At 45.3% G+C, this 17,518-nt stretch overlaps 1 protein-coding gene across 1 annotated transcript in view; it reads right to left on the reverse strand.

Moving 5' to 3' along the window:
• SYNPO (synaptopodin) overlaps window positions 1-17,518 on the reverse strand; it is an 85,780-nt gene that overhangs the window by 53,310 nt on the left and 14,952 nt on the right. The window contains exon 3 of the mRNA XM_020806797.3: window positions 11,848-12,710. Coding sequence (XP_020662456.3) covers window positions 11,848-12,313 — 466 coding nt within the window. The 5' untranslated portion in view covers window positions 12,314-12,710. The remainder of the gene's footprint in view (window positions 1-11,847; window positions 12,711-17,518) is intronic.

Genomic DNA, 17,518 nt, shown 5'->3' on the forward strand with positions numbered 1-17,518 from the left:
AGGAAGATTGAGTGAGTGGCAGGGGCTTAGGACACTCTTTCAGACCATGAAGAACACCATAACGGTTCAGCACTGGGAGGAAAAACGTTCCAGAGCCACAGTCATGGTAGGGATATATTTATTTTATTTTATCCCACAGTGCTCATAATGTACTTAAGGTTCTGTTGTTCTACTCCTAAATCTGCTAAATTAAGGAACTCTGGTATTACCAAATGATAGCATAAGTTTATTCAACCATGTAGTGGTAACAGATTCCCTCTCATTCTGTGCCATACAGACAAGAAAGTGTAGGCTAAGATAGGGATAGGAAATGTGAGAGGTGGGAGGTATCTGCATCCCTGAGACTGGGGTGGGGTGGGGGGACACATATGTGACATATGTCACTCCCGGGACCACAAAAAGTTGTACCTTCTTTCTAAACCCGCCAATGCTCCCCATATTTTTGGAAGATAAATTGGCCCCCAATGGTCTATTGCAAATTTTAGAGAGCACACAGTTGACCATTCTGGGCAATTTTTATCTAATCCCTTGCCTGGCTTAGGTGTGGTGGGCCTTCCCCCTCCCCCAAAACCAGAAGTTTTGTAAAACAGATTGAGGACTCCAGACAAAGCCTGAACAGGTTTGGGCACTGAGATAGATTGTTCTTTTTATGTGTCCTCAAGTCATTTCCAATTTACGATGATTCTAATGGTGTTTTTGAAGTACGTGACATATTCAAGGAGTGGTTCACTATTACCACTCTTTCAGTGAGTTTCCATAGGCAAGCAAAGATTTGAACCCAGGTCTCTTGAGTGTTACCCCGGTGCTTTGTATATTACACCACACTGGCTTAAAGCAGACTGTGGGGCACAAATTGGCCAATCACATCCCCTAGTGGATGGGGAAAAAGAAAAGCAATCAAGAGTGCAAAACCCATTGGAAATGCACAGAAAACAAACGGAGCAGATTGGAAACGCACAGAGAAAAAAGGGGGCAAGTCTGCAAAGAAAACAAAGGAAAAAGCAAGGGAAGCATGCAGGACCCATCGGAAATGGGAACCCCCCCCAAAAGCAACCAAACCCCCCTAAGACCCACCGGAAATGGGAGAAAACACTCCAAAAAGCAGCAAAAAACCCCAAGAACCATAAGAAATGGGGGGGGGGACAAAAAAAACCCAAGACCCATCACAGCACAGAAACATAATCCCCCCCAGCTCAAAACCACACTGCAAAAACACCCAGAACAGTTTTTAAAAAGCAGAAAACAGCACCTTACCTTACCAGGCAGCCCAAAGCCTCCCTGCAAACACACACACACACACACACGCACACACACACTCACACTCAGAAGCAGGCAGTCCCAAGCCTACTCCTATGCACACTCTCTAACTGCTGGGTCAAAAAAGCTACAAAGAAGCAGCCTCGTCACCACCTACAGTTAGAAATTTGAATTTCCCGCCTTTTCCCCCTGCTTTTTTCTGTTCATAAGTGGAAGCTCCGGTCCCAAACAGAAGCAAAATTTTGCGGCCTGAGCTGGTTGTAACTCGAAATGGTTGTAAGTAGGGATGTTCGTAAACTGAGGCACCACTGTAGTCTTATCACAGATGATGATGAACAAAGCATCTCAAAGTCTGGAGCTGATAGCTGACTTTCATCCTGCCTGGCACTATGTGAGAGGACACATACCCTGTTTGCCCGAAAATAGGACCTAACCTGAAAATAAGCCCTAGTATGATTTTTCAGGATACTGGTAATATAAGCCCTATCCCAAAAATAAGCCCTGGTTAAGTGAAACCCCGCCCTCCACCATTGTGCAGCATTGTGCAGCAACCAGAAGATTACATGACTGTAAAATAAAACATCCCCTGAAAATAAGCCCTAACGCATTTTGGGGGCAAAAATTATTATAAAACCCTGTCTTATTTTCAGAAAAAATCAGTAGTTCCCCATGTAGATTTACTCCTGCCTCTTTCCATCTACCTGGACTCACAAATGAGCAGTATCACAAAAATAATCCAGGACTGTCACCATCCAGTTAACATACAGGCCTTCTGAATGGACTTTATGATGACTCAAAAGCACTGCTCTTTTATAATTGTAGGGTGGCCCAAGGCAGGAGAAGCTGATGGATCAGGATAGTCCATCTACTTTACCCCCCTCCAATTCTTTTTTTTGGGGGGGGGGAAGAGTGCCTTCCACTTTGGTCACAAGCTTCCCTCACCCCAAGGAGTAACTCAACATTTTTCCAGTGCAAAATACAGTACAGAGCTTTATTTACTGAGAGGCTAGCTAACCTTGGGCTAATTTTTATCATGCCTGAAAATGTATGTAAAGGAATGTCAGGTCCTACATACTGGATATTTTTTTAAAGAAAAAAAAACAGAGGAAAACATTAAAAATGAGAGTGTGTTGAGAAAAGCTGAAATATGCACCACCAGCAATCTTTCCTAATTCTGCAAATTCTCTCCATCAAGTTCTGTCTAGTTCCTACCTTTATAACTCATACCCTTCACCTGTCACTTACTTGGGATCATCTTCTCATCTTGCCTCCTTGGTCGGTGTCATTTAAATAGACTGTTCTCTAAGAATTAGACATACCATAATGTCCTATGTCTACTTGCCTGCGGCAGATTTGACTTTACTTGGATTCCTACGGTCCATTGGCTCTCAGCACCTGTGTTCACATTCCAGGAGTGTACCCCTCTTAATCTGCTATAGCAAGGTTCCTTACCTAAGCCACAGACTCTTTTGGTGCCTTACACTGCCTTCTTAAGCAACAGGGTGTACCCCTTGAAGATAACACACTGATAGTGTCATAAACCTCTATTAGCAATAGAGTAGTAGCCATGTTAATAGTCTGTTGAGAAAAAAACAACTGAGAGACTTATGGCACCTCAAAGACTACCGTGTTTTATTTGGCATTAGCTTTCATGGGTCAGCAATTCTGTATTCACATTCTAAGGGTGAGCATTACATGTATTTGTTGCTGACAAAGGAGCAATGCTGACCTAATCATTAGTAAACATATCCTGCCAACTTCCAAATGCAGCAAACATTCTCAAATATCACCTTCTAAGACAGCAGTCCCATGCATGCTTCCGGGGAAGTAAATTCCACTGAAGACAACCAGGCTCACCTCTTGAGTGTACAGGTAAAGCAGGAATGGGTCAGGTCTGCAGGCTCAGGGGCCAAATTCCTTTCCCAAGGAAAGCACACCCAGGGGGGAAAATGGAAGAAAGCAAAAGTCCTCTTTCCTTTGGGATTAAACAAGCCATTTAAAAGCTGTAGTTGACTCTGGAACTTGGGTAAACTGTAGCTTCCAGGAGTTGGGTGTGCTGTTTTGTTTTGTTTTGGTTTTGTTTGTTTTTTGCATAAACATTGGTGCCGGGGGGGGAGCATCTGTAAGCCACACAATCACCTTTGGGGGGCCGTGTGCACTCCCGGACCACACAATTCCCACCTTCATGTGGACAAAGTTGTAAAATTGCCCTCTCTCTGATGGCCTTCTGTGCACATTTATTCGGGGGGGGGGTCTCTGCGAACTCTTTGAGTTTGGGACTTTTATTGGATGTGACAAAAAGCGATTCCCTGAGACATGGAGGGTTTTTTCAGCCACTTGTTGATTTGAAGAGATCTCCTAAATGTAAGCTGTTTGAAAACCACTGGCAGAGAGAAGCAAAACCACTTTGGCCTGTGCTGTGCAGCAACCTGGTGGCAAGGAGTGATATAACAGCGATGTTTTCTGGAGCCTTAGCCAAGGCACAGTTCAGTGATCCCTGGAGTCTGGAAAAGCTGCCTTTTGGAATACAGTTTCCAAAATCCCCTGTCAAGCATAATCTTTCCCAAGCTCCAGTGATCCTTACATCACTGGTTTCAAGTTAATTACCCCCCTCTAGCTAGCTTAGAATGGGTGAATGAGTTCAGGAGAAAGGAACACTGTGGTGATGGGACAGAAATCCTAAATCACAGACTTTATTAAAAACTAAACATGTTACTGATCTGGGTTGCATATCATGAATCTGAAATAACAGATAAACAGAATGTAACCTAGTAGATAGACTGGAAAGAAAGAGTACCACAACTGTGTAGACTCATCCTAGAGATGTTCCCTGCTGGGTAGACTATTTTTGTTGATTTATAATTTCTATTTATATCCCGCCTTTCTGCCCATCAGATTTCAAGATGATTAGAAATGGAAGGGAGATATTTGCCCTGAAAAGAGGCCAGAGGTATGAAGAAAGAAAGAAACTGATTATCAAAGGGCGGGAGATGTTCTGTCCCATCCATTTCACAGGATTCCTTAGCGGGTCCCCTCTCTCTGCCATAAGATAGAACTTGGCATTTGAATCCAGCCTCTATCTAAAAAGACTAAAACACCACAGAGCTACCCCAAGATATTTGCCACCCTGCCTGGGGAGGCGAGCAAGACAGCCCCCAACCCCACTCCATGCACAGAAGCCAAGGGGGTGGTGAGTTTGGTATTATAGTTCTTGAGTTAATTGTTGATATCCTGCCTTCCCTGCAAGGGAGTTCAAATTGTCATACTTAATGCTTTTCCTTCCCACATTATCCTCAAGAGAGCAGTGTGAGGTAGGGCTGAGAGAAAATGTCACCCAGTCACCAGTGAGTTTCATATTTCATTCACACCCAATGAATGCCACCCAGGTTATCCAGTAAGTTTCACAGTTCAGTGAGGACTAGAACCCGCATCTCCCAAATCCCCACCCACACCTGGCTCTCGGCCCGGATCCTTCCTTCAAAAGAGGGCCGTGTCCTTCATCACAACCAAGGGCAGGAGGATAGTAGAGGGGTCCCAGTAAAAGGCTGTCTCCCATATGCAGCTCTGTGCTCCACCAAAGGAGGAGGAGAGCGAGGTGCGGAGGAAGAAAGACTGGCCCCAAGTGCCGTCCACTCATTCTGCCTAATGGTAGGGTTGCTCTTGCCTCGTGGTAAATCTGCCATGGCAAGAGAGAGCCACATGGCAAAGGGAGGCACTTGGAAAGAAGGCTTGTGCCTACAGGGCAGCCAGCTCTGCATGCCCCACCCAGTGGGTTGCACTGGTACACCTCTCAAAGGGCAAGAAGCAGCACTTCAGGGGCACGTTGAAGGAAGGGAGAAGGCATGTGTTGCTGCAACAGGTGCCTGAGCTGCCCAGTGCACCCTTTCCCCTCCACAGGTGGCATTCCTAGCACACGCTGCCCAGGACAGTTTCCTCTCCTCTGCTGGGAACATCAACAAGAGGGCGTGTGCGTCACCCCTGCCATGACTATAAGGATCAGATTCCCCAAGCGGAGCATTCAGGGATGGGGAGTGGAGGGCAGGCAGTAGTAGACCAAGTAGCCGGACCTCCGCCCCAGGCCATATCGTACAGCATCAGCATCCTTCCAGATGTGGCCACAGCAAAGGAAAGGAGGGGTTGGTATCTCAGACTTTCCCCAACACCCGCTATGCCCATCTGTGAGCAGCAGCCACTGAGGGCTCAGATGAAACGCAAGAGTTGGAGGAGGAGGAGGAGAGCAGGTGCTCTGGGAGGCTCGGGCCGAGAGGGAGAGGCACCCCTAACCCCCAGCGCGACTCCCCAGGAAAGATTTTCCTACGTATCCACTCGCAGGCACCGCAAGAGACTGAGAGAAAAGAGGGAGGGAGAAACGCCTCACGGTCTCCCCAAGGATTGTGTTGCTCTTGCAACCAGGCGCTCGGTTATTTTCCAGCAGGAGCGACAAGAAGGATCCCGGAAACCACAAGGAAAAGTTTCTTGGCCCTTATCTCCACACACACACACCCCGGAGCCTTTCAGTTTCTCTCTCACTCCCAAGGCAGCGGCGGGTGTGCCAGCAGGCAGAGCGACCGAGGACACCCCCCTTCCCCGCCGGCAGCATCCCAACCCCAAAGGTCTCGTCTGAGGGCCAGCTCCCGCTCTCTCCTGCCAGGGACCCCCAGGGCTCGTCCCCCCCCATTCCCCCGCCTCTGGTCCTGGCACCTCAGGGTGGGAAAAGAGGGGAAGGGGGGGCGCGCGCCCCGGAGGAGAGGGGCGGGGGGTGGCTTTTTTAAAATTTATTTACCTGGCGCCTCCGAGGACAGCGGGAGCAGCAGGTCGCTCCGGCTCGTCCCTCGCCTCCCAGGCCAGTCGCCGGCCGCACATCTGGCGGGTCCTCCCGCCCTCGCGTCTTGCCTGTCCCGAAGCGGAGGAGCCCAGCCGCGGGCAAAGAGGTGCCGCCGGCGCCCTCTCCCTCTCGCCCGCCTGCCCGCCCGCCCTCTCCGCGCAGGGCAGGGCCGGGCTGCCCCGCCTCCGCCGCCGCCGCCGCCTCCTCTTCGCCTTACCTTTGCTCCTTCTTTTGCGGGGCTGGCGCCGCGCTTGCCTCTTATGCTCGGCCCCCCAACCCCAGCCCAGGGCGCCTCCAGCAGCCTCTTCGCGGGCTCTTCCTCGCCCTCGCTTGCACGCTCCGCTCCGCGTTCTCCCCTTGCCACGTTTTATTTGTATTTTATTTTATTCCCCTCTGCGCCGCAGCGGCAACAGCGGCGCTGGGTTTGTTTGTCTGCTGGCGGCCGCCGCCGCCGCTGCTGCCGGTGCTCCCAGGGCTCCGGAAGGGAGATCGGGTGTCCCGGCTTTCGCAGCAACTGGCCGCGTCTGTCAAGAGGAAGAAGGGGGAAAGAAAACAAACACCCCCCCTCCTCCTCCTCCCTCTCCAGCGCGCAAGGAAGGGCCAGCCGGGGACTGGACTTGGCATCACACGCGCGCTGGCTCGGCGCGCCAAGAGCGGCTTTTCAGCGCGGTTGACTCACGCAGAGGCTCCCACCAGCTGACGGGGGTGTGTGTTTTGCGCCCCCTGCCCCTGTTTTAAATTATTTATTTTGAGGATCGCTTTCCTCCTCTGACTCATCACACTCTTGCTGGCGACTGTCCCTCAGATCTCGCCCTCGTGCATTTCTGCAGCAGTTCCCCTTTCCTGATCTGTGATAGAAATCGCCTAGGGAACCTGAGGGTACTCCCTCTCTCACCCTCTACCGTTTACTGTGTGATCCTGGGTATTAAATAAATAAATAAATAAATAAATCCAGCATTGGTGGGGGATCGAGGAGATGATCCTTGGGGTTTCATAGAATCAAAGAGTTGGAAGGCCTTCTGCTCAAGACAGGAATCAAAACCAGAGCAGATCTGACAGATGGTTCCCCAGTTTTCTCTTTGAATGCCTCCGGCATTGGAGTGCTCACCATCTCCTGAGGTAATTCGTTCCATTGTTGTACTGTTCTAGTAGTTAATGTTTTCCCTGATAGTCACCCTAAATCTGGCTTCCTGTAGCTTGAGCCCATTATTAGGTGGCCTACACTCTGGGATGATCATGATTCCTCCTATACATTTAAATCAGACTTGGATAGGAGATAGGGTGTATGAATGGTTTTCCAGCCCTAATTCCTCCTCTTTTGTTGTTGTTGTTTAGCCGTTAAGTCCTGTCCGACTCTTCGTGACCCCATGGACCAGAGAACGCCAGGCCCTCCTGTCTTCCACTGCCTCCCGGAGCTGGGTCAAATTCATGCTGGTCGTGTCCAACCATGCCTTCACACTTTCCCAACATCAGGTCTTTTCCAGGGAGATTTCTCATGAGATGGCCAAAGTATGGGAGCGTCCGCTTCAGGATCTGTCCTTCCAGTGAGCATTCAGGGTTGATTTCCTTCAAAATTGACAGGTTTGTTCTCCTTGCAGTCCAGGGGACTCTCAAGAGTCTCCTCTAGCACCACAATGCAAAAGCATCAATTCTTTGGGGTCACCCTTTATGGTACAGCTCTCACTTCTGTACATCGCTACTGGAAAAACCATAGCTTTAACTATGCAAACCTTTGTCGGCAAGGTGAGGTCTCCGCTTTTTAAGATGCTGTCTAGGTTTGTCATCGCTTTCCTCCCAAGAAGCAGACGTCTTTTAATTTCATGGCTGCTGTCACCATCTGCAGTGATCATGGAGCCCAAGCAAGTAAAATCTGTCACTGCCTCCGTATCTTCCCCTTCTATTTGCCAGGAGGTGATGGGACCAGTGGCCATGATCTTAGTTTTTTGTTTGTTTTTTTTGATGTTGAGCTTCAGACCGTTTTTTGCGCTCTCCTCTTTCACCCTCATTAAGAGGTTCTTTAATTCCTCCTCACTTTCTGCCATCAGAGTCGTATCATCTGCATATCTGAGGTTGTTGATATTTCTTCTGGCAATCTTGATTCCACCTTGGGATTCATCCAGTCCAGCCTTCCGCATGATGTATTCTGCATATAAGTTAAATGAGCTGGGAGACAATATACAGTCTCGTCGTACTCCTTTCCCAATTTTGAACCAATCAGTTGTTCCATCTCCAGTTCTAATCGTTGCTTCCGGAATTCCTCCTCTAGCCTTACCATTAAGCAGAGGGAAGCAGCTGCCTAAGCTGGCAGATGTTGCTGTATCAGAAGCAGCAGCAAGATGCTGGAGGCTAGTGCCACGTGTGCCACAAGGCCTCCTAAGCCACTCTGCTTCCTTCCCTTAGAGTAGACCCACCAGGTGAGCAAGTATGATGAAGTCACCTTCTGCACATAGGACAGGCAGGAGGAATCATCTTGCCCTTTACTTGAAGCAGTAAACGTTTTAGAACAACCCTCTATCTAAATGCTCTTACTGGTAGCGTTTCTATGCAACGCCAATACACAATAAGCCAGTGAAGTCTGTAGACTGAGATGATATGGAGGCAGCCACTGATATTTCAACAACAAATCCACCCATGCCCAATAAAGGTCCATCCACACATGGCACAAAGGAGATTTGCCATGCAAACAGCAAATGTGGCAGAAGCAAGGAGCAGACCCATGTAGGGGTTTCTGGCAACCAACCAACATTCATGGAGCTGGTGTCTCTGAACAGTTCCTGTTCAACACTTCAAAGCACATGTACAACAGCCACCACTGATGTGTGAGATCGATATCATTCACAAAACCATCCTTACTGTACAATTGCCACAGAAGTCTTCTTTAGTCCTTTTCATTGTAATGTTGCTTAGCTTTACGATGGATGCCAAACGTGGAAGGCCAATGAAGGTGCAAAATAAACCATTGCTAGGTTTATTTCCGTCCATTCTACAGCATTTCAAAACCATCCAGTCATGCTTTCAAATGGAAGCCTCTCCATTTTCTAGTCCAGCGCCATTTGAAAACGTTAATCACGAACAAGGCTAGCAGTGCAAAATCCTCATACTTCAGGATAAGTACCTTACGCCACATACTCTGACTTCTACATCTGTCATTGGTTTGGAATCGTAGAAGGCTCTGCTGTTTGAGTTTCATTTTTAAAAGATCCAGGGCGGGTTTCTATTTAACTTAAAAAAAAAAAAAAAACAGACCACAATTCCAGCATGCCTGCCAGCCTGGACTCTTAAAAAGTAACCTGACTATTTTGGAAAGGGTTTGTCCGCTTCTGTTACTCATACTTCCAGCAAGAGAATAACAGTATCCTGCTTAGATTACCACCAAAATATCTTTGGGAGTAAAGAGTGCAGTTGGGTCTCAGTCTGTGGCCTAAAATACAGATTTATGGCTGGGCAGTACCTCTCTTGAAGTCACAAGACAGTTCTCCTGCTGTTCTTCTTTCTAGCCAGTCAAGTGGATCACTCCCCTGCAAAGCCTGGAAAAATTACTTTTTTAGACTACTCTAAAGACTCCCAGAATCCCCAAGTCAGCAGGGGAATGGTGACTCTGAGAGTTGTGCCTTTTCTAAGGTCTGTTACTCTCTCTCTCTCTCTCTCTCTCTCTCTCTCTCCATATTTTGGCAAATTATCAGTCAAACTAAGAGGGAATTATTTTATCTCAAACTGTCACAGAACCAGCCACATCCTCATATACTGTAAACCCACAACTGGCAATTGTACCCATAAACTATTACTGGGTCCAGGCCTTCTGGGCACCAGGATGGCATGGCCATATGGATAGGCAGAACTGTTGTTTGTAGACAGGCAGGAGAGAGCAGAGTCTTAACTAGCCATTTTGGCTAGGGGTGGATCTACTATGAAAGTAACAACACTTAAGTTTCAGGGCTTCTAATCCCAGAGGGGTCCCAGAAACAACATTAGTCCAATTTCTTCTTGTCTTTGAAGAAGGAAGCCCTCCAAGAAGCATGACATTTCCTTCATTTTCAAACTCTTTAAACATGGTTCTACATTTTATGCTGTAAGGACACCAATGAAAACTGAATCCTCAGGTCACTCCTTCCTCATACTTCATGGGACCTCTCACCCCATGTTGTGATATTACAATACATGTTTTTTTTCTCATCCTACCTGCACTCTGTTTCACTGGCATATACTGTGAGGGGTGCATCATATACAAGGGGGTGATGTTGACATGAATGTAAGTCTTCCTTCACGGGAAGAGCAGTGGTAGGGAGTGCAATAACATCACAAAAATGTGATGGTCTAAGAGTTGTTAAGGCATTTGAATCTGGTAACATGCTGAAGAGCCAAACAACGGACATAGAATATCTTCTTACCGCTCCTCATTATAAGTGGCTTTGGCATAATCAATATAATCATTTTTCCCATGCATTTTGGGTGGCATCTCCATGCTACATGTCATATATTACATGTCACATGTCGTTCCACCTTGCTGTCACTGGTCCAAAATGCAAGAACCATTGTGTTTGTTTCACTTCACTATCATTGTCTTTGCTTTATGCATTTAATTTTCCACAGATTTCATTGCTTGCAATCCACTCCACTTGGCAGTTATGTGGAACAGTAACCCTAGACAGCACTACGTATTTCTGCATGCTTTGTGCAGCCTGTGAAAGCTTATGCCATAATAAAAGTTGTTAATTGCTACCATGTCACCAAATTCCCTGTTATTTATTTCAGTGTTCATATATAAGGCTAGTTTGGGGACTGAGCCTTATGAGAAGCAATTGTAGAAACACAGATTAACAAAATAATGGCATCCTGAAAGCTACGCTTGAGTCAGTGAGCTGGATTCAACATCATCATCATCATCATCTTAGAACTACAGAGCTGGTATGGACCCTATGGATCATCGAGTCTAAGCCTTGTCAAGGTGGCACAGTGGGGAATTGAACTCCCAACTTCTGGCTTTTCAGCCAGATCCCTAAACCAATGAGGTTTTTGATAAATCTTCAGTCTGATCCAATCAAAGCAATTACACTGATAATGTTCTCCGGGCTCACTGTATTTGATTTGCCAACACTGGACTTGAGAGTGTCAGATTTCTCCAATCCTCCTGTTTCTTTCAGTTTTATGACATACTCAATGAGGCCAAAATAAGCTGCATGAGAGAGTTCATGCTAGAGAGGATACACTCTCTCTGCATCCCGTTTGTGACACAGATAATAGCAAAGGAGAAGTTGACGCGCAGATAGGTTTTACTTAAGTAACCCAAGAGGGGTTTGCCTGTGCAAAGAAGAAAAAGAAAAACGTCCCTCAATGCAATCCATGCGTCATAGACTTTGCTACTCTAGGTGCTTTCCTGGCACTACTAGGAACTTCCTGTCTGGAAGCACTCTGTGCCAGGTCTGTGTTAGTCACTGTCCCTCACATGCCTTCTCACCCACAGTTTGACACTTGAAATGTCCTTGATGATTGCAAGAAGAATGACTTGCACATGTGAATGGACTAACAGCAATGCAGCTTATGCACCCTGGATCTGTATCAGCAGGCAGGCAGGGGAGGTTTGAACCTCCTCTCCAGCTGCTTTCCTTGCAAATTCACTCCCCTCGCACAGAGAGAGAGACACATACCGGGCATTGAAGAAAAGAGCTCTCCCCCCCCCACCCGCATTGACAGATCATCTAATGTTTTCTTTAGCACTCTTTTTTATGACAAATGCATGTGAGAGAATGAAATGGAATCTTCCTTACTTGGTTTCCCAGGTTCGCCAACAGGAGAAATAAGGACTCTTTTCACTTTCACGACTTTCCATTCTTGACTCTGGTCACCCCTGTTGCTCAAGCCAGAAGGCAGCAATTCAGAAGCAGAGCTTGGAGGGTCCCTTGTCACTGGACACCCACCCCTGGCCAAACCACCGCTGCCTCTGCTGGTTGGCAGCACTTCTCCATTGGCTCTCCAGGATCCTCCCAGAACATCCTCACTTGGTGACTCTTTCATCTCTTGTGCTTTTGGATTTGCAGGGAAACTCTTCGCAACTTGCAGGTGTCTTGGGCTGCTTTCTTTCTCCTTTCCTTGCAGCCTTCCTGAGCAGCCGTAGCCTTCTCTGGAGTCTGACTTGGGCTTCAGAAAGCTGTGAGAATTTTGCTTCGCCCTAGGGGATCCAGCTCTGTTGGCTTGAGACTGGAGACATGCTTGCAGTAAGGTTGCCTGCAGCATTTTCTTACTTTCTTCGCTTTTCCAGAGCCAGGTTCAGAACTTCATCGATTTGCTGTTGGCATCAGCCTTTGATTCCAGCTCAGGAAAAGAATTGCCTGTATGATTTTGATCACGCCAGTAGAGCTGTCCAGGAAGGAGAATGGGTGCTTTAGCACACTAATCCCTTCTCCGGCTTGCCCAACAGGATCTTGAGTGCAGACACAGAAGTGGCACCAAGTGTTGGTGGTGCATTTCTCTTATTCTGAAGAGGAACTGCAGACTTTTAGGGCTGACAAATAGACTTATTACTTTCTTACATTTCTTTTCAATCCAGTTGTTTAAGTTGAAGAAGACAAGAGTGTCTTTTTGGATTCTCCTTGCCTCCTATATGGGTGAAAGTTCTTCAAAGCAAACAAATCTAACAGGGGGAAAAAAAGAAGGGCACAAGAATATCAATATATTTTACATTTTTAAAAAAATGATAACAATTATCTTTGACTTTTGCCTAGCCTACTCCCACATCTAAATATGTTCTGATTTTTAAAAAATAACAAAGGATTGTATTAAGCAGCAGTCTTGCTTTAGCATAATACCACTTTCCCAAACAGTATTTTTGGTATTTTTGTCAGTCGCCCATATTCATTGCAGCCTTTTCTGCATTTCTTCAAAATCTGTTCCTGAAGACTGGAAGTGGCCACCTTGAGAGAAGGGAAGTAATTTCTGCTTCTGCAGGGTACCCATTGGATCCAACTTATTGGATCAAATCCAAGCTAAATAAATCATGCTTTATTCACACCGATACCAGCTGAATGCAAATTAATCATATCAAACTCATCCCATTGATTTCAATACTGCTAAAGCATGAATAAGTTGGGGACAAACTAGAAGTGAAGGAGATTCCCTGTTCCCTATGATAAGTGCATTCTTTCTCCAACAAGGGATTCTCCACGAGCTAATTGCTAGCACCACCAAACATGCAAATAAACTTTTTCAATAACCAATCGCAAAACAAAGCTTGCTGGAATGAAAGATACAACTGAGTGAAAGCACATGCTTAAGGAAATAACAGTTCTACTGGTGGATTAATTGTTTTGTTGCTTGCATGATATAACACAAGAAAAGATGAAATTTTCAAGAAGGCATCTGTGAGCTTTTACAGAGGCCTGCCATTGGCAGATACACAGCAAGCACCTCTATTTTCGGTTATTTACATGCTAATACAAGAAGGATTCAAGGACATATCATGTTGGAAAGAGAGAGAAAAAAGATGTATAAAGTGATGGGGTTGCTATAAACTAAAGAATAAACCAAATATAAAGCAGGAATAGATCTTTTCCTTGACACTATCTTAGTCCTGACATACTAAGAAGACTACATTCTTAGAGTATCACCCAAGGAATGGTCAAAATTGCTTCTTCTACAAGATACACACTTTTTTTTCCTTAAAAAGAAATGATAAAGTATTTCAAGGAACTCTACTGATGAGTCAAGTTCAGTGGTAAATTCCATACATTCCAGGAGAGATTTCTTTCTAGCCCGGGAGCTCCTGCTGTTTCTTCATCAAACCACATTATCAAGCTAATATTCAAAGAACGTTGAGGGAAATAAATCTTTCAAGCCCAAGAGAAGAGAAGCAAGCAGAACGTATGCAAATTCTGTCTAGCTGAGGCTCACAGCATATACTTCTGTCCTTCAGTCCTTATATTATTATATTTCTAGTTATAAACCAGAATAGAAACAACTAATAGACTGAATGACATCCATTTGCATTGGACCAAGAAATTAATAGAAAGCACTAGAACCTGATCCCAGAGCATGGTGTGAATGTACAGAAAGCAGCTGATTTGGTTAAGATAGACGTTAGCCCAATACATTTTAATCATGCCTGAGGGGAAAGACAAGATGGAGCACTTCCCATTCCGTCCATCAAAGTCAACTCGATCCATACATGAATCATATTTCATTGTTGGCAATAGAAAAGCATGCTCCACCCAATTTCAGGACAGCAGGCTAGCTTAGGCAGTCAAGCAAGACCATATGACACACCTACAGGTCTGTCCCCCAACACCCTGTGGTTGCTCCCGGCCTTGTAGTATGGTTGGCCCCAGAGTTCAGCACCAATACAAATATTTTGTCAATGTCTTCATCAAAGCGAACTAGAATGACTCCAGATTGACCCTGTATCTCTATCTTTCTGAAAACCTGTCAGGGGCTTTTACTTTGTAGGTAAGGGTAGGACAACTCTGATTTGAATCAGTCCCAGAACACGTATTTCTGGAACCAATTCAAAGGAGGTTTTCTGATTTGAATATGCCAATTTTGTGAAGTGGTTTAATAAATGAGCCACTCAGGATAGTAGCAAATCAATCACTTCCTCTGCTCCTTGACTGAGGGGCAGGATAAGTGATTTTAAAGCTATGTAATATATCATAATTGATGCTCTGCATCAGTTATTTTAAAAAATGAAAAATCTTTGCCATGTCTTAATGGGCCAGATGAGAAACTGCCCACAGTCAAATCCATGATGGTGGCTTCATCTGCAGGTGGTTTCTCAACCAGCCCTTTAAGAGAAAGCAGAAAGATGGGCTGCAGGAGTAATTTCCATGTGAATGGGAAGGCTTGATCACAATGATCTAATCAAGCCCAACTGTTCCAAAACCTTCTGCCTGTAATGTAGCCACACCCTAAGCTGATTCTAGTAAAGAATGGATAAAAGAAGCAATGGATGGATACAACTGAAGCCTTCACTGCATGTGTAATAGATATAGTGAGCCGGACAGCCACAAAATGCAGAAAGACCTCTTCAGTGATAAACTGCAGTGGGAGAACTGCTGGAGCTTAGCACGCCAAATTAACAAAGGGACATGTTCCCTTCTATGACTATGTGCATGGATTCCATTCTCTTACAGACTTCAGTCTCCAGACTGAATGATGTCTTGGTGGGAGATGTATGAATTAATGACTTTTATTTAAGGCACCATTCATACCGCTCTGTAGCTAAAAGGGCTCTCAGATAGTTTGTAATCAGTAAAACAAGATAGTCCCTGCCTTGTTGACTTAAAGTATAAATAACATGACACAAAAGGAAAAAGGGATAAAGAGGAAGAGAAATACAAATAAACACAAGCACCAAACCTTAAAGGTTTTATAGAAGCTCCTAACAAGGATGAAGGGGAATGTGGTGGTGCTGTGGGCTAAACCGCAGAAGCCTGTCCTGCTGGTCAGTAAGTCGTAAGCAGTCGTGAAGATCGAATCCACGCAACAGAGTGAGCTCTCGTCGCTTTGTCCCAGCTCCTTGCCAACCTGGCAGTTTGAAAGCATGCAAATGCGAGTAGATAAATAGGTACCACCTCAGTGGGAAGGTAAAACGGCATTCCCTAGTCACGCTGGCCACGTGGCAACGGAAAACTGTCTTCAGACAAGCTCTGGCTCTACGGCTTGAAAACGGGATGAGCACCGCCCCCTAGAGTTGGACACGACTGGACTAAAAATGTCAAGGGGAACCTATACCTTTACCTTTAACGATGAATGGTGTTATGTGTAGTTCAAAGAGAGAAGGAACTCACTGATTGAATGGCCCTGTGTCTCATTGCTCCTTCTGCTGCAGCCTATTTATTAGATGTGGATGACAGCTTTGACTCAAGTACAGTTTTCCTGAATATACAAGTACCTGCACATAAATTCTTTCAGGTAATATTACAGTTAAATTTCTTAAACTACCCTGACTCTACAAAACCTAAGACACACACATTCATCTTCTGTGTTTTTCTGTTCCTCATTAATAATATTCATATAGAGCCATGAGGTTTAGACATGTTTTTTACAAGACAAACATGTGGAAACAACCTGAATATTAAGGCCTGGCTGTTTTAAAACGTAGGCTGTAAGGATGAGTGGTGTTTTGTGTAGTTCTTATTAGAACACAGACATCTGTGTCCTTGTAGCATGATTCTAACTCAGCAATCTTGCTTTTAACAACCTCTGTGTATGAACTCCTTGAAAGGGAACAGCAGAACCACTGATGTCAAGGACCTGTGGAAAATGATCTACCTCCTATCTGGCTTTACAGTCTGAACTATCCATTTCTTGGTGGTTTGTGATATCTGTAAAAGATCAAAATACAAACATGCAGCTAAAAATAAACCTTCTAAATCCTACTGGCAATAACTCTTGATTCTAAATACATGAGCCAATTAAAAAAAGTCTTACATCAGTTTCAGAGGATAGAAGATATCAAGTTGTTTCTCTCCTAGGTATCTTCATTTGACCTTGTCCCTGAAAGAGCTGGATGATTGATTATTACTATTATGGCTCTTGTCTATTATTGGTACTTTATCCATCCTCTTTTAGAATTCTTCATAAGCCATCAGACTAAATATCACAAAACATTGCACAGGTAAATCTGCTTATGAGTTAGACTTTGTAGCCAGTGATGTCAGCTCTTGCCTGTCACACTCTTAAACATGAGAAGGAGAGACCTCAATTTTTTTTCTTCTTGCATCCAAGGTGATTACAATATGTGCTACAATGTTGCAAGGACTTTTAGAAGGCAGAAGCACTAAATGGGTTGCTTTCACCTTTTTGATCCATCAGTGAGTCCTTCTGTGTATGTGGTGCGCATGCTAAGGGACATTTTTTTCAAGATGTGGAAAAGTCAATGGGAGGGAAAACATTTGCATCATTTTCATGCTGGTAGAGGAAGCTCTCACATGAGGCAGTGCTGTCAAAAGACTATCCCAATGTGACAGAAAGGGTCTCAGCCAATAATTCTTCACATCCCTCCTTCCAGAAAATCTGATGCCTGTTGGGAGCAGCTGCAAGCTGGAACTCTCATGAAGGCTGGTTTTGCTTGTGAAATCACTTAAGTAAGAGGGCGAACTTGCCATATAAAACAATACAGTTCTGCTAGGTCAGGGGTCTTGTCTGAAGCATTGCACATCCTTCCTGGTTTGCAGATCTGCACCCAGCAAATAGTTATAACAGATCTGCAAGGCAGGAAGGGCTTGGATTAAAGATGTCTGCTGGAAATAATCTACTAATGAGTACAAACAGGATACAAACCATTTTATTACTTGAAATGGAAAAGGCAGAAGACTTCACTCACAAGTAACTTAGGGTGTGACCACACTGGGAGATAGATCTCAATTTGGGCTGCTTGCAAAGCTATTTGGTGTGATTTATTTCCTGGTGATCACATAACACATGGGCAAATGCACTCCAACCTGG

The sequence above is a fragment of the Pogona vitticeps genome, chromosome 2 (genome assembly GCF_051106095.1).
Source record: "Pogona vitticeps strain Pit_001003342236 chromosome 2, PviZW2.1, whole genome shotgun sequence".
NCBI lineage: Eukaryota > Metazoa > Chordata > Lepidosauria > Squamata > Agamidae > Pogona > Pogona vitticeps.